Raw genomic sequence first — 27,408 nt, forward strand, 5'->3', positions numbered from 1 at the left:
AAGGGAGAAAAACCTGCAGGTAACCATAAAGGGCAAAAAAAGAAAAGGAGATGTATGCTCTGAAGGATTGTCAACCCTATAAAGGACTGGCTGAGGAAAGGAGGGGGCATTTAACTACAGGCATGGTTTGAAAAGGGTAGAGCTGACAGAAACAGTCCCAATAAAGCAGGTGATGGATGGCCGGGGTTTGAAATCAGAGTGCATGAGCAAAGGACAGGCTTGAGACATTGTGAAGGAAGTTGAGGCACTGTGTTGATAACCTGGGAGCGCATGTGTGTGGGTGAGCTGATTACCTGTGTGATATGCTCTCTTCAGTATGTATTTAAAGTACAAATTCTGGCTATTCTAGCTCGTTAAACACTGGACTCTCAATGTTTGCCAGTCTGGGCCTGTTGAAGAGTGCAATAACATGCACATAAAAGCAGCTAAAAGCTTCTTCTCAGCTCCAGCCAGGATGCCAGTAAATAAAACCTGTCAGCCATTTCAACTGGGTATCATTCAGAAACAACTAGGAAACTTTTCAGAAGAGATACAGCAGAGAAGACCACTGCTTCAGTCAAGGCTCCCTGGAAAAACAACAAACTGAAAAAAGGGATGAAGCAAAGGAGATTCCAAATAGGTGTTTCTTTCTCCTTACAAAACTGCTTAGCACAGTATGGTACAAACAGCAGGACTTCTAAGAAGGCTTATACAAAATCAGTGATCTCATCAAAGTTGTTGATGTATTGAGAATTTTTATAAATTTGCTTGGCCTTTTCTCTCACCACTATATAGTGGCCAGGCCACACACCCAGACAGCCCTGGACAAAACATTGAGTGGAGCCTTGCAGCAAGCTCCATCATGGCCAGCTTCGAGTATTTGTCAAATCTTTCAAATTAAACATTTGAAAATACCCAAACATTTTAAGTTGTAGGAAAGACTTCACAGCAGTGCCAATATTTCAATAATAGTATTATTAGTTAATAGTCTTGATAGTTTGAGAAAAATATTCAGTAAGGAGCCTGTATTTGCCATTTGCATGTGAAAATCTCCACAACTTTGATAGCTGTTGGGATTTTTCATAGAAAACAGCTAGAAAGTTAGTAGTACTGACACCTATTTCTGTATGCAAATAGAGCTGCCACATTACAACAGTGCAAATAGAATAATTTTAAAGACAACTGACGTTAAATGTATTTGCTAGCCCAAGGACCTAGCCTCCATTGCCAAAGAGCTGGAATATCATCAAGTGCTTGAGATACAATGAACTGAAACGATCTCAAATCTGTCACAAAAGTCAAACAAGAGACATGGAGCCCATTTAGGTAATGTGACTGGATATCACAACACTTCTAGATAAGATACAATTGGAGTATAAAGCTGGTGCTTATTCACACCAGGTAAACTGTAAACTTAAACTTCTTGGTAAAAAAGAAGAAATAAAATAGTCCAGAGTTTCCCTTTCTACAGCTATGAGGAGGAAAGGCACTCCCCCCCCCTCCTTTCACTTTTACAGACTAAGGATTTATGATAAAATAGAACAGAAAAAGCAGAAGGCATCTCAAAGCACAGTTACTGGTGCAGAGCCTACAGAAGGCACTTGGTGCTCACTGCAGCTTGCAAGAAACCTGTGCACAGAGGGAAATGTGTCTGCAAATACCTGAGCTGCTGGAACAGCGCACACAGAGGAACTGCAGATGCCCACCCATGGCTGCAGCAAGACAGTCTGCCCTGGTAACTGAATAGCTGCTAACCTTGCAGGACCTGAGGGCTCAAGGACCTGCTCAGAGCAATCCTCAACTCTTACAACAGCAAAGCAGGTCCTCAGGAGAACAGGAAGTATGGAAAGGGCAATCCCAGGGAATCCTTGCTGAGGATGGCTGCAGCACTGTGCAAGGACAGGCCAATGTGATGACAGCTTGCTAAAGCTATCTCATGTGATATGACAAAGAAGGAATTAGGGAGTATTAAACAGAAGAGGGAACACAGAACAAATAACACCACTACACCTGGTATCTATAGTGGATCTGGATTATTTGTATGTGGAACTGTAAGCTTCTGATGCCTTTCCCTTAGCAAATGGTGAATCACTATTCTAGGAGACAGGTATTCAGTCTAGGAGGCAGACAATAAACTAAGAAAAAGTAAGAGGATATAGCAGAAGAACAATGAACATACATTTAGAGAAAAAATGGTGAAAAACCCCCCAAAAGCTCTGAGGCTCCTAAAAAGAACAAAATTTTAAACTGTCTACACTAAAATTTTAGAAACTACTGTAGGAAATGAGTTACTGGACCCATTTATTCTTAGACCACACATGCATGATGACATGAAAGCATGGAAACATTTTTCCATACCAGCAGAAGCATCAGGCCCTTACATCCCTGTCTTGCCTGCCACCACCCATCCAGCTCTCAAAGGGAAAAATCCAAAACAGTTCAACAATTGTGAGAAGAGTAATAAAGAGACTCTTTCCCATTTCTGATGCATGCAATTAATTAAATATATACAAACACCTGCACACTGGAAAGAAGCCCCTTTCCAGCCTTCCCTTGGGAATAGCAACAAATCTCATGTCTAATGCCCCTTTATTTCTAATACCCTCCTGTATCATAGAATATCTTCTATTAATTTCTCAGGTGATTCCTTAAAAGCACTTCTTAAATCCTCTGGCCCCACTATCTTGAGTGACAGGCCTGTGTCAAATCTGTTGTCAAATAAATAAATATATTTTTTCACTCTTAGCAGTACTTATTGGATAGCTAATGCATCTAGCTGAGCATTGCAGACAAAACTGATAAACAACTTACAATTCTAGCTGAATAACAACATTTACATCACATACACTACTCTAGCTGAAAGATTTTCTACTTGTCATAAAATAACAACCAATATCTAAGCCAGAAAGAGGAAAAGAAGAAAAAGTACTCTTTTTTCAGTCTAATTTTCTGACTGTACACAAAGTTAACTAGGAGTCACTCTCTTTCAAGTTAGTACTCCGCTGTTCTCCTCTGTCTGACTTCCAGAGGAAGGAGATAAATTCTGTTTATATAATGGAATATGTACTAAAATGCAAACAAAGAGGGAAGAGGGAATGGTTTTGAGGTCCCAGAACTACTGTCACTTTTTTTTTTGATTGATTACATTTCAACTTGTTCATATCCTCCCAAATCTAAGAGATATATTAATCTCTTAGTATATATAAGTATACTAACATAACAAAACTTTTACAAGATTGTGTGCAAAAGCAGCTCAATTTAGGGTCATAAATTTGAGAGCAAAAGACTGTAACACATTCTTCTCATGACTGGATCCGAGATTTGCTGCTGCACAGAGGAAACAAAGTGCTTTGGCAGAATGACCTTGAAGTGGTAAAGCATGTGAGCTGAGGTTGATCTGTACATGGACCTTAACTTAGCAATTTCCCAAGTTTCAGCCACTCACTTTGATGTGAAGCACCCAAGCAATTCTAATGCTAATTTTGTCAGGTTTGTGGTTTACATTTCCCTCAAGTACACACAAATGGGTCAGTGCCAACAGTGAGCAGGCAAGGAACTGTACATCATTAAGCAGGGCTCCCAGGTCAGTTGATGAAGCTTCACCTCTTTAATCATGTGAACAGACCTGAAGTTTGGGATAGGAGGGGAGAAGGCTGTGCTTGGATGTTGGTCATATGGTGATCACAGGAACACTGAGAAGGTACTGCTGGCAACTCTGTGACTTCTAACACGTCTCCTTTGAGCACTAAGCCATGGTAGCAAATCCCATGGGTGCTGAATGTTGGAGCTGCCTTTCTGCCCTACTGAAACCCAGTGACAAGGCCAGGGACCAGGCCCAGATGAACCAAGCAGGCAGTGAACCAGAAGGCAAAAAGACACTAAGTAACACAGGGCTACCAATATTCAACTCACAGGCACTGCAATGGGAAGGCATGAGGCAGGTGCTAAAGGAGTGAAATTTGTTTGCTTAGAATACACTTAAATTCTGAATTTTCTAACTCCCTAGAGCAGTTATCCGCACACAGGAAGGCTCCAGGTCTTGCTGTTTATGGGACAAAAGGGACATCATAAAAACAAAATATGTCTTATCAACTCCTTAAAAGCAGGTGAAATTACTTGAAGGGAATGACTATACTGTGACCTCAATACCACAAGTCAAACCAATACTAAACATTTGCACTCAGTGGTTCCCTGTTCCCTCTTCCCTAGCCTCAGGAAGGTGTTGAGATTCCTCTTTTACAGAACTTCATGTTGGAATCCCAGTCAGCAGAACTCTACAAAAAGTAAGCTCCACATAAAACCGTGATTTACCTCCTCTGCTTCTGGTAATAATTTAAGAAATTCATGTAGCAGTTCAGAACCATAGGGCTGACTTCTTCCATGATAAATATCTTCAATGATGGATTCGGCAGACCTTGAAAAAACAATTGAGCACACATATTTCTAACACTTGCAGGGTGAACAATTACACAGATTGAAAAAACCACGCCTGGGCTACCCAACAGAGTTACAAAGAGGCTGTGGATGCATCAGTGTCCACAGCAGCACTGCTCTGACACCATTTTCAGTGATGCCTTTACAGAAGGGCAACATTATCAGTGAATACAGACGGCAATAAAACAGCTTGAAAACGTTGCTCCCATTGCCCCTTTCTAATTGTTTACAAAGAGAGGAAGCCAGCAAAAGGCAGCTCACAGGCACTGCTACATGAGGTAAAAGGGCTTCCCTTAACCATACCTGAAAACTCACCTCAACTGCTTAACATCAGCAAACTCTGTCTGATGCTAAGTCATAAACTCACAACTGAACATAAAACAAATTATGCCAAACTATTTTTGAGAAAACTGCATAAAACTGCAAACTCCACAAGCACAGAGCACAATGTATATATTTTATGAGAACTACAAAGAATTCTTACTTTTTGAATTGTTTGAGAAATATGCCAATGTTCATACTTCGTTTTGCATCCAAAATGGAAACCTGAGAGAGAAAGCAAGAGATTAATCTAACAATACCTAAGAAAATAGCATATAATGCAGATATAATTTCTTAAATTGCTACAGATAACTGTTTGCACCAAATCCCAGACCAAATAAATACAGAGTCACTTCTTATCAACAAAGCTCATATACTACAAAACTAGTTTTTACCAGGGAAATATATAGCACACTCGCATCACCTTTCTCCAAGTGAAGCAAAAAATTCCATAGCAACATATAATGAAGGAAAGAATCAATATTTTTATTTCATTACAAAGTAAAAACATTCTTCTTGATTATTTCATAACCCTGCATCTGCAAAATGTTGCTTATCAGGTAATACACTGTATTGCATTTGAAGGCCCCAAGGGTAGTGAACACCACACTTCAAAACCCATGTAAAACTCAGAGGTTTTGTGACAAATGTGAGGATGGGATTTCTAAGCAGAAAAGCAGAAATGGGATTTCTAAGCAGAGGTCAGGTGCATTACTGATTTAATTCATGCCAACTAACAGCCACACTGACTCAGGGGAAAATAAGTAAGTCAATCTTGAATCAAACCCTGAAACACAAAATGCTCAAACCTGTTTGCTTACTTACAAGCAAACAGAAATCCATAATAAAACAAGCTCTCTCAGCTTTGTACTTCAAAATTGGTTTGCTGTATCATCTTACATATATAATTCTGAAGATTAGGTAGACAGGAAAAAACCCAAACCCACCCCACAATATTTCTCCTTAATTTTGTAAAAAAATTTAAAGTCAAAGTGCCTCTTTTATTTTTCTTCCTGTAACAGCACACAAGTTTAAACCTGAGAGGTTTGGCCTGTTTTAGCAAATTGTGTCCTTAAGGTTAAAATTTTACCACAGCTATTTTGGTGATAGCAGCTACAGAAGCCATGAGATTTACAAGGACAAGAGAATTGTTTCACCTGAACAGTTCCACCTGATGACTACAATAAAAGAGCTCAGTACACATAGATGTTCAAGACTACTACTGTTCAAGTGTTTGTGGTTTTGACAACTGGAAAGGCATTTTGACCTTTGTGACAGTGCTCAGATTAGAAGTAGATATATAAATGCAACATTGGCATTATCACGGAATTGAATTAGCCTGCAGTCAGCTGGTGACAGTGAAAATATAGGGATGATTAATGGGCTATCCTCAACATACACCCAGGAGACAGCCTCTTCGTCTGCTGAAAATAGTGAATCATATTGAAAAGTTTTCTGAAATTCTGGAATTTCCTCCCTTCTGAAAACAGTGAATACTAGAAAACACAGGAAATATCAGCATATTAGTTTTAATTAGATGACTGGCAGCCTGAAGCCCTTCAGTTTTAGCATACGCAGAGATAAGGGGACAGATCGTGGTTTATTCTCCTGTTATCTTAAGAGTTGAGAGGCCCCCAACAGATCATTAAGGAAAAGCCCCTTAACACAGGACAGGTTCAAATATCTCTCCCCCTGCAGTATCTAATCTTTTTCAAATGTTTTACTGCAGGGACCCCTCACTGACCTCTCTAACTGCAGCTCCAGTCTCCAATTGCTCCGGTCACCCCCAGTTCTCTGGTTTCTCTGTACTAGTTTAAGCCTATAAGCTTTACCATCATTTGGCTTTTGGTTTGTTTGAGGTTTTTAAGCATATTCAGAGTTAATCTTGTGTACATTTTTTAAATCACAGTCAGTAATTGTTCCAAGGAGACTGATCATCAGATGAGTAAACCTTTGTTTTCCATGGCACAACTCAGATTTACAGTACAACCTCAAACAAATTACATAATTTTTTTTAATATCTTCCCTCGAAGAAAAACAACAAAGGGGAACATATACAGCTGCATTTGTCTTATCAGTACAACAAAAAAGGCCACAGCTGTTGTTAAGTACCAGGATTTTACATATACTTCTTGCTCTGTATATGGCTGTACTCTATTTTTTCTCTGATTTCTTGTTTAACCACACAATCAGAACAAGTCTCACTTTTTGGCCACTCTTCGCTTGGTGTCTACTCCAAGCTTATCAGAAGCATTTGAAACTGCTGTCATTACATAACTACCTTCAAGGAGTTTCCAGATGAGAGCACAAGGAGGAGAAAAGGGAACCTGGCAGATACTCCATAAATACAAGTTCCTACTCCTTGCACACAAATACACTACCTTCCATCCCACATTCAGTTGCATATTAGATTAATAACCTCAGCCTGAACATCTGTTCACAATGTCTACTCTTCTCCACTGAGATTTCATTTAAATTTGTTCATGCAGAGCACTGTATGCTGTTGCTTTTTACCCTTTGAACATTACTACAGCTTTTTCTAAATTCTGCTCAGTCTGCTCCTGTCTTCTGCTCACACACACCATCAACGCTGCTGCCGGCACAGCACATTTCAGGTCTTGCCACCCAAAGAGGTTCTGAAGCGCTGTCCATCAGTAATACCCCTGGGCTTCTTGACTCAAAAAGTTACACTGGACTATAATTAAGAATTGGGAACAGGCATTCCTAGTCTCACTGGGATTCTCCATAGCAAAAAAACACCTCTCATATGGTTTCTTATTATTTACTTTAGATAAATTCAGGAGAGCTTTCTCCATTCTCATCCTCTACTCTCTGAAACTGGAAATACTACAATTCTCTCAGATACTTTCCACCATCTCCATACCTGTACTTTGCAAGCCCATGTAAAACATCACAAGTCACTTGCCATCACTTCCCACATCTACTTTATAAACAGTGCAATCTCTAAACCAAGGACAGCAATTCACTCATTAATCCACTTTTCATCATCAGAGTACTCAACCCAGCACATTTCCAAAATCTGCAGCAGGCACAGATCACACAGGCCTCAATTTGACAAATGTTAATCCACCACAGTTATCAAGGTGCTATGAGAAGGGGAAAATTAGCCTGAGTACCATAGTGAAGTTGTGTTAATGGTAAGAGGAATCCCAACAAAAATTTGCAATCAATACGAAAGATTCAGAGGAGTGTACGAAAGATTCTGGGAGACACAAAAAGACCCACATCAAAACTGACTTTGTAGTGACTGGAGAGATGCAACAGGAGTTTCTTGCCATGAAATAATCAATGAGGAAGAGAAACACAACAAAGTGGATTTATAACAGATCAGTAAAACAAAACATTGTAGGTTTTCTTTGCCCAAGAATAATGGGATTTCCCATGGTGGGACAGAGTTTACAAATTACAGCAAGCATGGAACAGCCTGGTGGCTCAGGCTGGGTGCTGAAGGTTAGGAAGGATATAAATAACTTCCTGCTTCAGCCTCCACTTCACATGACAACACAGCAACCATCACTCCATGCCTGCAGTCACAGTGCAGCAGAATGAACCTAGCAGCTTCCTAAAGGGCTGTCCCCACTCTGTGTCATCCTCCCATGTCACGCTCCTAGCCTGCTTTTTCCCTCAGGCAGGCACTGGTACTCATCTCATTTGGTTCTTGCTGATAGCTCTTCTCTGGATTAACAGGTTGAATCAGCTCTCAAGAAGATGGAACAGGGATCAGAGCCAGCACAGGGAAAACACAGAAGGCGCGTCTAGGAGAGGGAGCAAGAGACATCCTGTTCACTCCTCCATCTTCCTTCTCTCTCCTCCTCCCACGGGCCCTTTGCACAGGTTCTGGAATGCACTGCATCCTTCCTCAAAGTCATCAAACCTCTCTCAAGGAGCAGAAACTCTTCCAGTAGAAAACAAACTAAGAGCCCCACCGCACTCTGCCAAGCTGTTTACTTAAACATGTTTACAGAGGGTGCAATATGTGTATTACATGATCCAAAATCTGTCCAGAGGCAGTGGACAGGTGGGGTGAGGTGAGAGACAGGAGCAGAGGCACGGTTTGAAGGAGAAAGCAAGAGCAGTTCCTCTGGCTGACAAGAAGCTGCTCTGCCCACTCTGCTGCCAGGCTAACTAGAGCCTGGCTGAGTGCCTGCTGTGCCACACTGGGACACCACTGAAGGATGGGGAAAGTAAATTGGCGTGTAAACTTAACCTTGCACCCCCTATTTTTCAGAGCCTCAAATTACATGGAACCATAGGGCAAATTAAGCCTTTGGTCAAGGAAACATTTTAATTAATCTCCTAAGGGTTTGGTGAGGGCTTGTTTACAAAAAGGAAAGCATTTGCTGTAGGAGTTTGACTCAAGCCTCAGAAGGGACTTCTGTTATAATGATGATGTTACATATGAATTCTCTGTGGAGTGAGGAATTCAAAGGACATGCAGTGCTGTAAGCTCCTACATGTGTAGAACTTTTACCAAAACTGCTCATCATTTCATAATCAACAGTGATCTCTGGCAAAGGTATGAAACCCCAAATCTCCTCCATAGTCTGTAGGGCAGTGCCCTCAACACTGGCTGAAGAGTAACTCTTCACCCCTTCCACCAAGAGGGAAGCTATAGGGACAACAGAGCACTCCCTGGCCCTGCCCTTCTGTACAGCACTTCGGACACATGCTGCTTTTTTCAGATTTGGATCTAAGCAAAAGTTGGGTTTATGCACTTGAAGTTGTCTTGAAAATTCATTGCTGATATATGACGCCAACTAGGCTAATTCCACTATGAAAACTTCTAAGAACATTTTTCTTTGCTGGACCATAAAGCACTACAATCAACTGTGTCATACACAAAAGGAACAGAGGTACTGAAACTGAAAATGTCTGATCCACCTGGCCCTGCTGGTTTATGAAACAGCCACAAGCAGAACTAGAGCTCCCTCAGCCCCACACCAGCACACAGGTCACACAGATTCCTCACACCCCAGCTCCTGTCAGCCTCTGTAGGTTTTACCAGAGTGAGCTGAGGATAGCCATCCACGCTGAAGCGATCGATGGCAGCTGACAATGTGCGGAGCCACAAACCAGGCCCGTGCTCCCATCCCAGCCCCTGCCGAGCCAGGCCTGCAGCGGGTGAGGCACGTGAGCTGCTGCCCATCTGCACTTCCAGCACCACACGGATCCTCAGGATTATCTCCTTCCCCCCTTGCTAAGCAGATAGGACTGCAAAGTCCATTAGCACATGAGAAATTGCTCACCACTGACACACTGCTGCAGCATGCCTGACACAGCTTAGCGAGCCGGTGGGACACTTTGTCACTTAAGTGGCATCACTCAGAGCCAGTCCTGCTGCCTCACCACCTGCCACGTGCAGAGTCACCATGGGAGCCCTGAGCCAGGGTGCACAGGCATCAAGCAGTGCAAATGCACTGCACCACCACATCAGCCCCAGACAGATGCACGAAAACCATAACTTTCGGCAAGGCAGGGTTTTGTTTCCAAGGCACTGTATCTTGGAGAATCCCTGGTTTTGCAGGCCTCTGATTTTAATCTCTACCACTGCATGAGTTCTAGAGCTCACTGGGGTTTTCTCTGACCTACCTATTGCACACTATGGGCCACATTCAGTTTATGAAACTCATTGTAATATTTACCAGAACTAGATCTTTATCACACAGCAGTCCTGAAAGGGGGAGCCTCTGAGGAAAAGCAGGAGGCCAGAGCTCTGTACGTCTGTTCTCAGCACAGGAAGTGCACTCACTACACTCCTGATTCAAAGATGAACATAGCCTGAAAACAGCACACAGGTTAATGACTACCTCTGATGATGGCCCCAATTACTACCTCCCAACATCAGGTTTCAGAGCCTACGATACACATGCCCTCTTAAACCTTAAATTTCAATATGCACAACATGCATACTATCAGTGCATTGGTTTCTCATCTTGTCCCTTGTGATCTTATTTTGACATCTCTTGAATCCTCCAAGATACCAGCAACTTCATGTCCCTATTTTCTCACTAAAAATTGATGCATTGTTACATCTCTTAACCCCATGCCCTCTGTATTTTGTTTACAAGCCAACATGTATGTAGACACACACTAGTGATTAAATCTGCATTTCAGCCCTCCAATTACTTCAGAGAAAGATCACTTGAGACAATTCAGGCTTCACAAAGAAGCTGTCTATAAATGAGGATTTAAGAACTAGAAAAGCTACTTATCACTTCCCTGGAGAGTGTCTGAACCTGAGAGTACTTGGTTTAGAGTACTCCTTGCCACCAGAACAGAAATCAGCAGCAATCTTGGGACTTTCCTGGAAGGTTATCTTCATGTCCACAAAAAGTAGGGAAGATGAAGTAAAGTTTTTCTTAGCAGGAAAGTCATGCTTATGAAAGTGGAAACTTTAAATTTATTAAATAACAAATACCCTTAATCACTATATTATGTTCTATATCCCTGCTGCCATACTGGCACTTCCCTTCCTGATGTCTCTAGAATATTGTGGGCAAATACAGCATTAACCCTTGCAAACAGGACCCTCTTCTCCCCTGCGTGGTACATGTTTGCATGTGCAACATCTTGCCTGCATCACAGACACAGAGCAGGAGTTGAAGAGACAATACAACTGTGTTCTACACTGGAGACTCAAGGGCTATCCAACATGAGTAAATACAGATGCTTTCAGCTCCCTCCGCTTATTCATATTTATTTTAACAGGTGATCAAATCACAGCACTTAGCAAGTAAAAATAATAAAACACAGTTAGCTCTTTGAAAAACAAATATGTGCCACTAAGAACAAAGAGTTTATGTTTCCCATCATTCCCCTCTCCTTTGAATCAAGACAAATTTGCCGTAAGGATGAAACATGACAGAGAAAGAGAAAAAGGCGAGGCAGAATTCACATCCACTCCTACAGCATTATGTAAAAAAAGAGGTTTTACTTTAATTCTTACCTCCTCTTTAGTCTCTTTAAATGAAGACTTTAAAGATCGTCTTCGGGAGTCCTGGGGTTTGGCTTCCTCCTGCTGCCCAAAAAGTTCCTCAATTGTCTTCGTATCAATTTGATACTGTGGTCGTGCAGCAATTGTCCAGATATTGTTTTTACCACGGACTTGTTCCTCGGGGATAGTTTTCCAGAAAAAGCTCCGCATTCGTTTTTTCTTGCCGTGGCTGTCGTGGCCATTGAGCAGCTGTGGAGGCAGAGGTACGCTGGGGCCGGGCAGCGGAGGAGGGGGTGGTGGAGGGGGTGGCATGCCCGGGGGGAGCGGAGGGGCTGGGGGAGCCCCAGTGAGGGGACATGGCGCGGGGGGCGGCGATGCTGCAGGCTGAGAAAGTTGAGGCGCTGTCGTCGTATCCTCGCTCATTAATCCCGTCGCAACTGGAATTGCCCCATTTTCTTTATCATTGACCAAGGAGAGACAATTCATAACATGCATTTTACAGCCTCCCCGAAGGGGAGAGTGTTACTTCCTTGGATGGGTTTGGAACATGGAACAGTCGGCGCGGCAGGCGCTGGGATCACGCCCTCTCAAAGCCTATCTGCCAGCAGCGGCAGCGCAAGAGGGGACTGCACCATCTCCGCAACCTGCGACAAAGGACAACAGGGACACTCAGATCACACACACTGGACACTGTCCCTCACACTGAAAAGACACCAAAGACACAACACCTATCCAGTTTTCAATCCAGAAGGGAAATTTAGTGAATCAAAAGCCTTTCACGGGGCAGTAGTTTAACATTTATCCACACCAAGATTTCAAACAGCTTCAGGTGCCTAGATTTCAAGAACATATATAAACATAAGAATACCTCTATATCACCCACAGTGGGTATCAAAACTACCTATCAATCTCCATTCAGTGCAATTTTGTAAAAGAATATAGTTATCTCAAATTATTAAAAATTATTATTTCACTGCTAATTTCAGGTATGTTTTTAAAGCTGACTGCACACAGTACTAACTATGGTACTGACTAACTGCATCAAACAGACCCTGTTTGAATCTTCTAAACCATGGTTCAAACCCAAACTGCATAAAAATAGCTAAAAATTTGCTGCTGATTTAACAGTCTAGCCTAGTGTACTACTTTTTTTGCCTTTGTATTTTTCACATAAATGTAAATAAGGGCAAAAATAGTGTACAGTCCCTTAAGTCTCTGTGTTCGCTGAGCATGAACTTAAAAGTATTATTGGTGTGGCTGCACTATCTCCCAAAATACACTCAGAGAAGACAGACCACAGTTTGATCAAGCTGTCCTTGATAATTTACTTCAGCATCCAGGTTAACAGTGCCTGTTCAATAACAGAGAGAGAGAAAGGACAGACAAGCTGGTAGGTGGAACAGGACCCCACACATCCTAAGCACTGCACGTATGCAAAGCTTTAAATACTTTGGGAAGTTTTAACCTCTGGATTATCTCATAAAACAACAGGAATCACAGTGGGTTTTAGCACTTTTTTTATACTGTTACCTTCTAAATAAAAATGCTGCTATTAGCAGCAAACCTTCAGGTAAGAGCATGAGTTCCACAAACCCCACACTTTTAAGAAACAAAATCTATTGAACAGATTTAATTCTCAGGGAAATAAGTCTCAGGGAAAAACTAAAGTGTTTCAAATACATACCAATGAGGAATCTCATGATTTTATGGAAATTTGGAAGCTATCTCAAAAAAAAATTTGGGAATTTACAAGAAAAATAATTGAAAATTCAAAGATGGCAGACAATGCAAACTCAGACAGGAGACAAACAGGCCCCTGAGGAAAACTCAGTCTCAGGAAACCTCACCAGAATAAGCTCAAGTAATGCCCTGGCACAAGAACAACATCAAATCAGAAATTTGGCACTGACTTAGTGGTATGCCTCCTCAGCAGGGTTCACACGGAGCTAATAGCAACCCAGATCAATTTGACATTGTATAATAGTGATGAAAAAACTTTGCTGTTTTTGCCAGAGATCCATCACTAGACCGTACATGAACAAACAGACCCAAGTCACAGAAAAAAGCCTTAGGGTAAATTCTCTCTTGGTCTGCAAGGGCTCAGCCACTCACAGCTTCACTGAAATCACTGGAAAACAACACAAAATCATCCACTGTACCTTTTCTTCTCAAAACCTTGCTCAGGTAGCAATGAGCTCCTCTCTCCTGCTTCAGATTTTCCGATCTCATACCTTACGTTATCCACGCATTTACAAGAGCAGAAAACATATATAAAAAGCCTGTATGAGGTTTAAATCACAGGCATGATGGAAAATATTTTAATGGCATGGTAAAAAGGAGAGAAGCTACAAAGAAAGTGGATCAGGATAGAGTGTTTCAAATTTAAGTCAGCATTAGTACCGAGCTGCTATTACAGGGCTCTGCATGTTCACGCCTCTCCTCCCAAATTCATGATCATAGAAGCAGAGAGGCATAAAAAAGCAGGTGCAAGGTGGTGGAAGGAGATTAACCACTCAAAGCAATTAAGTGTTGCATTAATTTAAAGAAATACTCAACTAGGAAAAACACTTTTCCTCCCTACTACTTATTTAAAAATGAAAAATGTATTAGCTAGTTTTCCACCATCATACAAAGCAGTATTCAACAACAGTATTTTCTAACTTGGGTTCCCACACATTCACCAAAAAAAGTTTAAAAAAAGACACAGACAGACTGACCGACCATGCCCCAGGCAACAGTCAAGAACGTCATTTTGAGACTTTCAATAAGTCCATCTGCTTTAGGAAAAACAGGATCAAATCCTAATGGAACAGGGTTGTAGGAGATGAATCATCAGAGTCGCAGCACTAACACACAGGAGTGGAAAACGACTGATCTCAGACCTGAGCGCTCCTGCGCTAGACAAGGGACACTCCTAGTGAAAGGAGTGGAGAAGGCACAGGGAAGAAAACATCCCAGCCTAGATGTAAAGATAGATAGAACAGGAAAAACTGTTTTCAATCCAATGAGCCCCGTACTGCTTTAGATGAGGTAACACCCAGAACCAGGAAAGGGGAGGAATCAGCATTTGGAAGGAAGGCACAAAAGGAAAGGCACAGCATAAAGGCTGGCATTCAGCTTTGTTTTCTGACAGATAAGCACGATCCAGGTGACAGAGGTCACCTGCTTGTGAGAGGATGGCAGTCTCGAGTTACCAGACACCAGGAGACTGGTCAAAATTCCCTTCTCATGCTGCCTCTCCGGAGGAGCCGCTCAAAGCTCTTCCCAGCGGAGGCTCCCACCATCACCGTGGGTGGGAGAGGAGAGAAGCTGGCAGCCAGGACAGGTTCTGGGCTGCTCGCTGGTATCAGCAGGTGCCTCTGAGCAGGAAGTACAGCAAGAGGAGGTGGGGAACAAGGCAGCCGTTCCAACTGTGAGCTACAGATTACCAAGACACGCTGGGATCGGGATGCGTAATAGAAGCCAAGCAAAATTTTAACTCCTAAGGAGCCTCTCCACACTTTCCAAAGGATTAAAGGGAAAAAAAATGAACCAAAGAACAAACGTTTAAGACATTGCAATTATGCCTCATTGTTGCATGTCTGTTATCCAAAACAGCCAGAGAAGCACCAAAGCTCTAAAGTAACATCTTTACTGCACGTTTTAATTGTGTCCATATTTGGCATAAAAGAAATATTTTATTTCTTTGTCTCATTCATTGTTTTAGCCAAGCTAATCTAACTTGGAAATGTAATTTAAAAGTTAGAGGGTGGGGACAACTTTCTCCTCAGGTAAGAGAAGCACTCTAAAGTAATTTGTTTCTTGCAAAAAAGGCAGTTGCCACTAAGACGGACACAGATTGTGTTTGCATACACAAATTAACAGGTGAGGTGCACGACGCACTGAAGGGCATTTCATAATTCATACTGCAAGATATGACTGACTCCCTTTAACTCACACCTTACGCTCTCCCCTGCCCACGGTTCTGTATCAGGCACCCTCCAAGTTCTCATGAGAACAACGCCGAGCCCAACCACAGCATTTGGGTGTCTGTGTCTCAAGAACAACCCTACAAAAGGCAAAGGGAGCAACTAGTTGCTGACTGCAGACAGAGGAGCTGCAAACGCCAATAACCATCCCCTGATCCTGCCAAAATCTGCGGGTTACAAGGAACACGCAGCTCACGCTATTCAGCGACTCCGCACTTGCCGGTTCAGTGCATCCCACAGAAGCGCTGTGCGGCACCGCGTCCCTGCCAGCCGCCCGGGCCGGGCCGGGACCTGACGGGGCTGGCCCGGGGGGCTCGACCCCGGCTATTTCTGTTCGGGCTTCCAGGTGCCGCAGGGAAAGGGCTCCCACGGGAGGAGCCCCAGCCGCACCGCTGTTCTCTCCGCCCGGACCAGGTGCCAGGCTGCGGTGCCTGTGGGGGCCCTGCCGCCGGGACCACCCGAGGGGCGGCGACAGATCCTTACTCCCTAATTCCCTTCCACCGACGCCGCAGGCCACGGGGCACCGCGGAGGGCGCTGGCGGCTCGGCTGCACCCGGGGTAACACCGCGCCCGCCGCCCCCCGGCTCCGCCGGACCCCGCCGCCCGGGGTAACACCGCGCCCTGACCCGGTGGGAGCGCCCCGACCCCGCTGTCCCCGCAGGACGTGGCGGGGGCAGCGCTCGGCCCGCCGGAGAAAGCCGGGACAGCGCCCGGGACGGCGCCCGGGACAGCGCCGTGCGAGCGGAGCGGCGGCAGCGGCTCTCCCGCCGTGCCGGGGCCGGCCGGGCCCGGGGTCCCGCGGGAAGGGGAGTCCGTCTTCTCCCCGGGAGCGCTCCCCCCTCCTACGCCTCGGGAAGGCGGCGAAGGACCCGCGCAGGAGGGCGGCGACACCCCCGCACTGCCCGGCCCGGCTGCGCCCCCCGGCACCGCGGAGCCCCCGCCCGGCCCGGGGGTCCCCGCGCCCCGCTCACCTCGGCGCCCGCGGGAGCACGCGGCGCAGCCCGGTCCGGTGCCGCCGCCGCCGCTTCCTCCCATCGCGCCCGGCCCGGCCGCGCCGCCGGAGCGCGGGGCGGGGCAGCGCAGGCGCGCCCGGGCGGGGCCGCGGCAGGTGACGGTGGCGGCGGCGGCCCCGGGAGCGGCCCGGCCGCGGGGCAGCGGGGCCTCGATCCCTCTGCCCGGCCCGTGCCACCGCAAAGCCCGTGCGGGAGGAGAGCGACCCGCGGCCCAGCGCCGCTGCCGCCGCCGCGGCGAACGGAGATGCGCAGTGGCGCCTCCGGGGGCGCTGGGTCTAAGCCAGCTCCGGCTGAGCTGCTCTGTCGACACATCCAGCCATCCCTGCCCGCACGCTGTCACCGCACTCACAGCAACTATTTCTATAGGAGCAGGACAGCGGGGCTACCGGCAGCGGCCACGCTGGAAGGAACGGGCTCCTCTCCACGGCTTAAGCCTTTCGCCCTCTGCTCACGCTCCCGAGCAAGCGCATCCCTCGGTCCATCCCGCATCCCTCGGTTCGTCCCGCATCCCTCACCCCGGCGCTCCCCGCCGGCTCAGCCCTGCAAGCTCGGGGGAAGAGGCAAGACGGTCCCCTTGTGACTCCAAAGCGGACGGTGGGAGAGAAGTGCAGACGAATTTAAGATGTGATCACAGCCCTGGGTTACAGCGCTCCAGGCAGCAGCGCATGTGAGTTGTGGATGCCCGAAAGCCAAAGTACCATTGACTGGTAAGACAGCAAACAAATACAAACGGTTCTAAAATATTCTATCAAGAGATTCAATCCTATGTCTAAAATAAAAACATTTTCCCAGGAGGAGTAAAGGTGAAGAACCTCACTCAAGTCAATTAATAGCCCACACACCCCAACACTACTTTATACAGAAGGCAAATTCCAAAGATGGAAACAGGAACTCTTCCTTTCCTGAGAAAGGAGGGAGGGAGGAATAAGAAACCTCACTTCTAGTCCTGCTTAATAAGCCACCAAAGCTTCTGAGCTGAGCACGGGAGAGAGAAAACACCTTGATACAACCAGGGGTGGGAAAGCAGGAGCAGCAGGACAAAATCTTCTTACCTGTGTAGTGCCTTACCTGTGCTATTTAGTCTGGTCAGGTGTTGGGAGGCAGGAACCAGAGGAAGAGTGGGGAACCAGGTGGCCTCCTCTGGCCCAGGTCCATGGTTGCAGGGGTTACACCATTCCTGCTCACAGTTCTGCAGCCAGAAATCTGTCTGACCTACTGGTCTGGCAGGACAGCCTGCTTTAGTCACTTCAATTTAAAAAAGTAATATTAGAACAAAAGGAAAATTTAAGGAACGTAATGCCAGAACCCAGTCATTTAAGCTGAAAATTCACTGAATGGAAAGAGTTGAAGTGCAGTAAAAGGCAATTCCCATCAGAGCACACATCTCTGCTTGGCAGGGTTAGCACAGCTGGAGAGGACACGCTCAGCTTGGAGCCAGCGTGGACATTCCTCGAGAGTGTCAGGGCAGCCCTGAGGTCATCCCGAGGAAGCGCTTTGCGCCCGGACTGTAACCGCTGCTGCCGGAGCCAAAGGCACTTGTTTTCATTGCTGCCAGTCATGAGCACAAATGTGCTCTGGAAAAGACGGAAAGAGCAAGCCAAACAAGAGACTTGCATAATGGCATTGTATGTGAAAAGTCAGAACCCAAACAGGACAGCAGAGGACCTGGGAGCCAGTCCGGATGTGAAGTTAAACTCTGCACTTTTTCTCACCCTGTGGGTTTGTTCTCCCTGAATTTTTCCAAAACATGTTAGCAAATTCATTTTACATTTTTGGCTTTAGATTTTTTCACCTAAACATGTAACACTCAACAAGCAAATATTTTGCCCACACGGCTAAAATGACTCTGAGTTATAAACAACTGAAAACTGGTCTTTACAGTAGGAAGTATTAGGTAACTTTAATAACAGGCAGATCAAGCAGCCCCGCCTATAATAAACAACAAATGCACCTCCCTAGAACAGATAGCATTTAGATGAGTTGGTACACAACAAAACCAAATCATACTGTTAATTTTTTAAGATTTCCAATTAATGAAATGCTCAAGACCGTTTTCAGGATTACTACTTTTTTTAAAGCATTTTTTTTCTTATGAGAAGTAAAAAAACACCTTGTCTTTTGTAAACTCTGCTTTTCTTCAGAACACAGAGCATCTAATTCTTTAGGCTGAACACAAATCTAATGACTGAACAGATCTAATGGAAATAAAGCAATTTACACTACCTGAAAAAAGGTGTCATCTTCATTACAATCCCTCAATTTTACAGAGCTTGGATAAAAGGAGGAGAAAAAGTTAATTGTGACACTCCTGTCACAATTACCAAGTTATATTTGGGCTCAAAATTAAGCACTCTGTTAGTTAAGCTCTCAAAACAAAATCCTACAATTAATTACCACCATCACATAAAACTAGCATTATGCATATGTAAGAAAGGCAAATCAAAACTGAACAGGCAACACTAGTTTTTAACATTATTTATCACTTAAGTGCTTGAATTTACAGCCCTTAGTATTTTTTAAAAGGCAGCAAGATGTATAATTATTTAATTAGCACAGTAAGACACACCATTCATTAAGTAATAGGAACACACTGCTGATAGCTGAACTGCTCCTGACTGAACCAATGGATTTTGTTGCTGCTGTGAACAGCAACAACAGGGAAAACCTGAACTAAAAAGTTGTTTCAGGATTATTCTGTTCTAGATCTGATCTCTGCACTTAATTAAGAAATTAATTAAGACAGCCACACTGGGACCCATCTCAGTCCTGCCAACCAGTGTTACACGGGAACTCTGCAAAGATTCTCCTAGTCTCTCTTTCTGCTCCTCCTGGAATATCAAATACTCTCTCTCCTCCAGTAGCTATTCTCTTTAAAACAGATTCTCATCAAGGGATGAGACTGAGTGTATTTGCTCAGAAAACAAAGTTCTGTTCACCTACACCCATTATAAAAACTTGAATGCCCACTTTATGCTGGGAACAAGCACTTTACAGAAATACACCACCAACAGCAGACAGCACAGAATTGTTGCTGCTCCTGCTCCTTTCTTACACTTTTTTTCAGAAAGGCAGCTGAAGTGTAAAAGGCAATGCTTCTGTGCCAGCAGTCTCAGCCACAGGAAAGAAAAGACTGGCAAACCACAGACTGAGCTTTTCTGTCCAAGGCCACTGCAGTGCAAGCTTCATACACGGCTGCTCTGTGCCTCAGAGCAGGGACCTGCTGGAAACAGCAGCACATCCCTTTCCCTTTCCACTGCTTCTCCACCAATTTATGCCCTTCTTCCCCAAGGCAGGCACAAACCATCCTACCTGCTACTCCTACACTACAGGGTAAGCTGCTTCCTTCACTCCCTTCAATCTATTACCACGATGACAAAAACATGTGAACACCCTCCTTGTCCCTGGCCATTTGGTTTCCACACAAGACTCATGGAAATGAAGAGGAGGGATGTTGGTAAAACACGTGTAGAGAGGTGAACAAGAGCACTGTCACAGACAGAGAACTCTGTTTTCTGTGTATCCCTGTCTTTAACACCACAGCAACCCGAAAGAACGCAAAGATGTCAAAGAGCAACAAACAGTAAGAAACAAGAGAAATATAAACCAAGCAGTCAAATCCTCTGTCTAATAAAGATCCTCTAATAAAAAACCCCTTTCATCTTGACACAGCTTAGCAACAAGTAGTTTGGTTAATTTTAGGGTGGGAGCTACCATAAAATATGGTAACATTCACAACTAATATAAAAAATTTTTGACTAGTACAACCCTTACACCAAGCATGCAACATGGAAAAGATAACCAGACTAAAAACACCCCCAAACCTGAAGGCAATTGCAGATGAGGAATGCTACATAATTACAATAGCTTTCACTTTTTGTAACACCGCAACAAGGAACAAGAGCAGATAAGCAAAGCATAAAAAGTGAATATGCCCCCCATTCAGTTCAAAACAGAGTTGAGGGAAACATTTAGCTTTCTTTTTACATTACTTTGATCGTATTTGAAAGGACAGACAGACTAGAGATAAGATTTCTGGGAAAACCAGCTGACTGAAGATCGAAAAAAAAGCTGTTACTTTAATGATGTTATGATGTTAATGGTGTATTAGTATACTCTTGCCTGTGTAGATCTCTTTCCAAATAAAAATACAGAGACATTTTGTAACCAGAAATGTTCTTTGTAAGAGGCTTGTAAAAGCATGAAGTAGGCCAAGGAGCATTTTTAGAGTACAAAAGCTGTTTGTAGAATTCAGATTAACAAAATAACATGAGCAACAAGTTTCAAACAAGCCAGGAGTACAGATAACTTATAGTACGGTCACTGAGAATCAAAACAGCTTGCCATGTCTGCTGAAAATGTTACTAATTGTTTTGAGTTCTTCATCCTAAGAAACCTCATGCAACACTGTAAGCATTATTGTAACAATTTGTTAACAGAGATGAAATCTGTCACAGACAAGTCTCTACAAGGCGGGTATGGCCTCCTCTACAAACAACAAAAACATCCCATCCTGACAACTGTCCACCTAGATAAAGGCCACATTACAACCTTAAAATATTTATAATGCTTTTTTATGAGGATCAGAAAACCTCACAACCGTAACTACTTCCCATTGGAAATGCTGAAGTGTCTTTTCTCTTACAATCTCTTGATACAAGTTTCTAAATTTGGTTAGCTCTAAAAAGCTAATTTTAAATATAAGATATGAGCTTGAATTATTTCCTAAGCACATGTATTTGAGCAGTGAACAAAGAAAGCCACAGTACTACAGCAGGCTACTATCAGTTTAATAACTTATTGAACAGAGAACCCTCCTCACTGAGGCTTCCCATTAGAACAATTGCTTTGCTGAGCAAAATGGAAGTAATTCTTCCTTTCCCCAGTATTAAACAATACAGACAGGTTTTAGCAAGTAATCTCTTTGGTCCCACCTTTTCTTCCAGGTGAAGAGACTCCAGCAGTTTCAAGCCATTGCAAAAGTTTGAGGATTACACAATGCCACATTGGTCAGTCTTTCTTAAGGCAACTGCAGGTTCAAGTTCACTCTTACCATTTCTGACAGAGAGTTCCTTCTGAGCAGCAGCAATCCTAGGCAGGGGACACATGAATCTCAGGGAGAAACCAAGAGCAAGAGTTCCTCATGTACCCTTTTTCTGCAGTGTTCTGAAAGCCCAATACTTCAGTTATGGCCAGTGGGCTTGCATTCTTCACCCCTGCAATAATGCATTTCCCAGTTCAAGCCTACAGTCACTCACTCGCTTACCTTGCACCATCATACCACACGTGTGCCAGGATTCAGTGGAAGTCAATGGCTTCATAAGAACTGTAAATAAAATTTCATTTCCTTTAGAAGTTCAAGTCAAAACCCACATATATTAAAAGATTTGTTTCACTATGGATTTACTTTCCAGTTGAACTTGCCCACATTTAAAACAGCATCACTACCCTAGCTCTGCTTAATGAGATATTCTTGGGCAGGGGTGACAACTCACAAAAGTAGGACTAAGCTTTCACTGCAGAAGCTCCCTTCTACTTTTAACATCACAACTCAAGAAAGTTTGACTGCAAACATGTTTAATATGAATACAAAATTCACATAGGATATACATTCTAGGGAACGTAATTGAGCTATTACAAGAGACTCTGACAGAACAAAAACATAAAGAAGGCTCTGTCAGGCCAAGAATTTAATGAGGAATGATTAAAAAGTTTGATTTACAGTTACATTACAGTTGTGTTAAACACTGAAAACTTTAGAATGTCAGCTGAAAGGCATTTGAACATACAGTACATAAATCATACAATCCACACCATTGTAAATAACATATTTGAAATATTTCATTTTACTTAACATAACATAAAGCAACATAACATGTGCAAATGAGGACTCCAATATATTGAATTTATAATGTCTATGATAAAATTGACATATAATTTTACATTTAAGGACTACAGAAATGATGAAGAAATTAAAAATGTGTCCTCCATTTTACTCCCATTACCAAAGTATGCTTTTCAATTAAACAGAAAAAACACACTGGCCCGATTTCCTCTCAAAATCATACCTGCCCATGAAATTTAACTAAAGCTTTAACTTGCTCTAAGTGTACAATGACACAGCATTTACACAGTCATCTTCCCCTTGTTGGGAACTGACAAACTATTACATGAATGGGTTCTTAGGTTATGTACACTGGTGGAAAATATTATCTTATAAAAAGGCACATACCTGTGATTTAAGGCTAGTACGGTATTTGTTTCATAGAGAAAAACATTTTAAATGAAATTAGTACATTTAATGGTTGGCCTCACTCAGCAAACCACTTGGTGCAAAGCAAAAACGTGTGCTCAGAAGCCTCAGACTGACAGTGATTCTTGCTTTAGTGTTTTTTGTTGGTTTTTTTTAACCCTTTGATGGAAAGGTACATTTGTAAAAAAGGCATTTGCTGCAATTCCACTTGTCAATGAGCCATCTGCTACTATTGCCTTATATGCAGATATCACATATAGGCCTTATAGTATTCATCTGCAAAATAGTCTTTTAACTTTCTCATTTTTTTAAAAGTCATATGAAAATTACTAAAGATGTTTTCTATATTCATCTATAAAATACCAGATGTTGGTACAAATCATGTAAACCTCCATTTGCAAATATTTTGACTAGCCACCAAAATATCAGAAATCACAAGCATCATTTGTCAGTGCAAATCTATAATAGTTTTGTTTCCCCTCCCTCTCTCCCTCCCCTATCCCAATTACAGAAATATCTGCCAACCTTTACATACAAAAGGAGTGCTCTATATTTGAAATTACAGAAATTATGTTTGGTTACCTTAAAGTCGCCCACTTTCCTATCAAATTCAGTTTTACAGTATTATAAAAGGGGAAAAATTTAAAGCTGTCCATTCAAGAATCACTACAACAGTCCTTCAACCCCAACCCTTAATTATTCTCAGATTTAAAGAATTTTAGGTTAACATTGGGTCCTCTTCTATGATCTGATTACTGTTCTTCAAGCCAGGATGGGGCATCTGCTCCAGGAGTTTTCAATTTGATGTGGAACTGTTTAAGTGTCTGTTCAAGCTGCTTTTGATTGCCAGCAAAGTACGCCGCAATGGCATTGTGGAACAGAACAAGCTGATTGTGCAATACCTTCACCTGCAGGCAAGGAGAGAGACATTGAGAGGAGGCTGATGTTAACATCATCACAGGTCAGCTACAAAGAAATAGGTGCATTTGAAATACTCAGACTTCCCATAGATTTATTTAACAAAAGCTTAAAAATACAGATATGAAACGCAAATATGAATTTCTTTAACATTAAAGTGATTCAGAGTTTTCATAAAGTGTGTTTAACAGTCAAAACCAACTCAGCATGCACAGAGCAAACAATTCATTAAACAGCATAATGCTATCAAATATCAAACACTTGATTACAAGTACTTGATACCTTGAAATTAGATGCCAAACCTCTAAGATACGTGCCTGCAGGCCAAATGGACCTACCTCCCTGAAACAATACATGGCAAGGGCATTACCTGAGTATACAGCTCATGTGTTGCCCCTCCTGCAGAAAGTTGCTGCTTTCCAGCTCACGGACACCTAAATCAAATTAAACTGATGCCCTTCTCCCAGCAATATTTCTTGCCCATCTCCTGTAACACAGATTATTTTCAGCACTTTGACTCTAACATTTGTGAAAAGTAGTCATGAAATACACCTGTCACAACAGCAATCAAAACCAGGGGAGAAGAGCACAAGGGAAGCTGGAGGGCATCACTGTTTTTCTCTATGATAACAAGCTACAGCCCCACTGATGAAGTCAAAGTTAAGCAAATGTTACATTTCCATCCTAGCACACCAGGAAACCTGAAGCTGTGAATGGACAGCAGTATGCTCAAAGGCATCCATCCATTCCCTCCGGCAGCCAAACCCTTTTCTTTCCTGAGTGTACTCTCAGCCCAGCACACCCCACTCTTGTGTCAGACCCCAAATCCCACGGTGGTGGCCCTGTACCTGTTTCCAGCCTACAAGGCTGAGCCCAGCAGCAGGCAGCCAACAGAGAGAGAACAGAGCAATGAGGTGGCTGAGTGAGCCTCAAGGGAAGATGTGGGAGGTAACAGATGAAGCTTTCTCTACTCAAATTTTAGATCACTGTCTCATTTTTCAGAACAGTCCACAATGGACAGTCTACTTCTGTCCTGCTGGGAATCAAAACTCTCCTTAGGGCAGGTGTGGCCTGTGCCTACCAGTGGGCCATGCCTGTTTTAACAGGTTATTTGTTATTGGCTACTGGGCTTCTCTGAAATGCATGTGACTCAATACAGAAACACCTCATCTTCTTCATTTAATGAAAGATCTCTAATTAAACCCCCCACCATTATATTTGACATGCTATGACACCTGAAGAGTGCAACATTTACTCAGAAATGTAATAAATATATTGTATAAATTCCTTGAGAATAAAGGGTTGATCATGTGTGTGTGTATCCCTGCAGGAATATATAAAAATTCTTCACAAAGTTAAAATTTCTGATTATATCCCTTTTTTTTTAAACTGAGTAGCAGACTCAATTCAAAAATTAAGTAATAACCTCTTCTTTGCTGGCCCAAATTTTCATCTAAGTTGCTTTGACAATCTGAAAACTGGAACCCCTATGTTTTCTCCCTATGTTTCCTCTAATAATTCAGGTTAATTTATGCAAATACATGCCAAAGAATAGGTTTTTTGTGTCATTAACAGCATAAAATGATACTTTATACCACCAAAAGGCTCTCCAAGAAAATACATGAGAGATGCAAATGGTTAGAAAGGAATTCCCCATCATACCTTTAGATGACATTTTTTCATTTACAAAAGAATTTACAGAATTTAACATCTAGGAGACACAGGATTTAGCTAACTACACTTGTTCAAACAGAGTTCAAACTATTTTTTGAGTCATAAAAGATGGCCTCTTCTTCAGTTTGTGTGGGTAGACAGGTATATAAACATACAGATTTTTCATCTATAAAAATGTTAATTACCAAAATATTACACTTGATAAGTGGAAAATGTCACAACATGAAGGGTTTGCTTTCAAAAGTTTAGACAGAAAGCATAGTGCTTTTCTTAAGCAGATTCTTTCCTCACTGACATGCAAGACTTCATGCAATCCCAGCAAAGAATTCTACAGAGAAGTACACTCACTGTTATAGCATATTATTAAAATGCTACAAGAGTTTTACTCATACAGTTTATAGGAACTCATATAAAACAGGGGTAAGGAACCTCCCCTCCCAGCCCAAGTTCATCAGTCTGAGACTGTATTTGGTACTTTGTTAGGGTAGCTTTTAACATAAACCTTCTGTGAACTGCCCCAAAAATCTTCTGATAATTTCAAAAATTCAGTCAGGACTAAGCTCAAGGATGTACATACACACACACACACACACACACACACACACACAGAGGCTGGAATTGACAGTGTAGAAGCAGATAATCTGGACTGAAAAAATACTGTTTGTTTTGGAGGTATTTTTTTAACTACTAAAGCTACTTCACTGTATGAGGTTCTATCCCCTAGATCATTGTGGTATAAATTTCATGATTGTTATCAAACTGTTTGCAGAGGTTCAAAGTATTACAACTTCTACTCTTCTCCTTCAGAAGCTGATTGCTAAGTGAATCCCAAAATGATGGTGGAATCTTTTCCATATCTTAATTCAAGTAACTTCAAAATAAATTTTTTCTAGAAAAAGACCACTTAAACTGTCTGACAGAATACAAAGAAGGTCTACTATGAAGCAGCAACCAGCAAAGAGGAAAAAGCTGCAACATCTCAGAACACCCAACGTCCACAGCAAAAACACTTGCAACCACAGCTAAGGACTGGATCCCAACTATTCATTTAAAACCAAGTTCAAATTTACCCACTTTTCCCATGAAAGAATCTTTCTCCACCTTGGGGAATGGGTAAATATCTTACCCACTCCCATATCCAGTCCCTGATTGCAATTTCCACACTGTATTTCACCTTAGCCCTCTGTTGGCAAAACATTCATGCAGATACGCAGTCAGCTGGATCAGAGAACAGATCTAGATTAAAATTAAGCAGACAACAATGTATCTGCTTTAACCTGGATCAGTTCCCCAATCTGATTCTCTGCACAGCTGCACAAACACTTTCACAAACACTAGAGAGAAGGCAATGGGGGAAAAGGGGGGGTGAAGGGATCACATTTTTTTTGCATCAAAGCTTTGAAACAATTGTCAGATTGCAGCAGTAAAGGCCAACTCTTGATCGCCAAGCTGTAGCACCGATCCCAGGAAAGGAGTGTTTGAAGATTTGCCTCAATCAAAGAATGCTAATGGTATGCTGCTAAAATACAGCTAAAATACAGGTTCCAATGTATGACTAACATGGATGTCAAAAAGCCATCGTGCTTTACAGTTGAACAACAGTTAAAATCTTTGTTCCTTGTTAATTAACTACATATACCTATTTGTTCCTAATTATAAGTAGAGTAAGCACTCTGTAATACAAGTGGCACACATCTCAAAACAAAAAAGAAACATTGTGGATAAGCATAAAAACCTGCAGGTAGACCCATCCTACACAGGAGACTTACTTACGTGTCACAGAAGATACTGTAGGTTGGACTTGATTTTTCACATGGATGCTCTTAACATTTCAGTTCTTTCTAAATATTTTTCTCTCTGCACATCTCCCTCTGAACACTGTATTTTCTGCGGCAC

The 27,408-nt window shown here is 42.7% G+C and overlaps 2 protein-coding genes across 4 annotated transcripts in view; both read right to left on the reverse strand.

Annotated features, from left to right (window-relative positions):
• Positions 1-16,709, reverse strand: part of FHDC1 (FH2 domain containing 1) — a 36,309-nt gene extending 19,600 nt beyond the window's left edge. The window contains exons 1-4 of the mRNA XM_063156370.1: positions 16,629-16,709; positions 11,702-12,333; positions 4,898-4,959; positions 4,291-4,393 (exon numbers count right to left, since the gene is read on the reverse strand). Of these exons, the coding sequence (XP_063012440.1) occupies positions 4,291-4,393; positions 4,898-4,959; positions 11,702-12,184 (648 nt within the window). The 5' untranslated portion in view covers positions 12,185-12,333; positions 16,629-16,709. The remainder of the gene's footprint in view (positions 1-4,290; positions 4,394-4,897; positions 4,960-11,701; positions 12,334-16,628) is intronic.
• A 5,518-nt stretch (positions 16,710-22,227) lies between these two features.
• ARFIP1 (ADP ribosylation factor interacting protein 1) overlaps positions 22,228-27,408 on the reverse strand; it is a 36,421-nt gene continuing 31,240 nt past the window's right edge. For all 3 annotated transcript variants that reach the window (XM_063156371.1, XM_063156373.1, XM_063156372.1), the window contains one exon: positions 22,228-23,828. In XM_063156371.1, coding sequence (XP_063012441.1) covers positions 23,673-23,828 — 156 coding nt within the window. In that variant the 3' untranslated portion in view covers positions 22,228-23,672. The remainder of the gene's footprint in view (positions 23,829-27,408) is intronic.

This window comes from Melospiza melodia, chromosome 5 (assembly GCF_035770615.1).
Source record: "Melospiza melodia melodia isolate bMelMel2 chromosome 5, bMelMel2.pri, whole genome shotgun sequence".
Lineage (NCBI taxonomy): Eukaryota > Metazoa > Chordata > Aves > Passeriformes > Passerellidae > Melospiza > Melospiza melodia.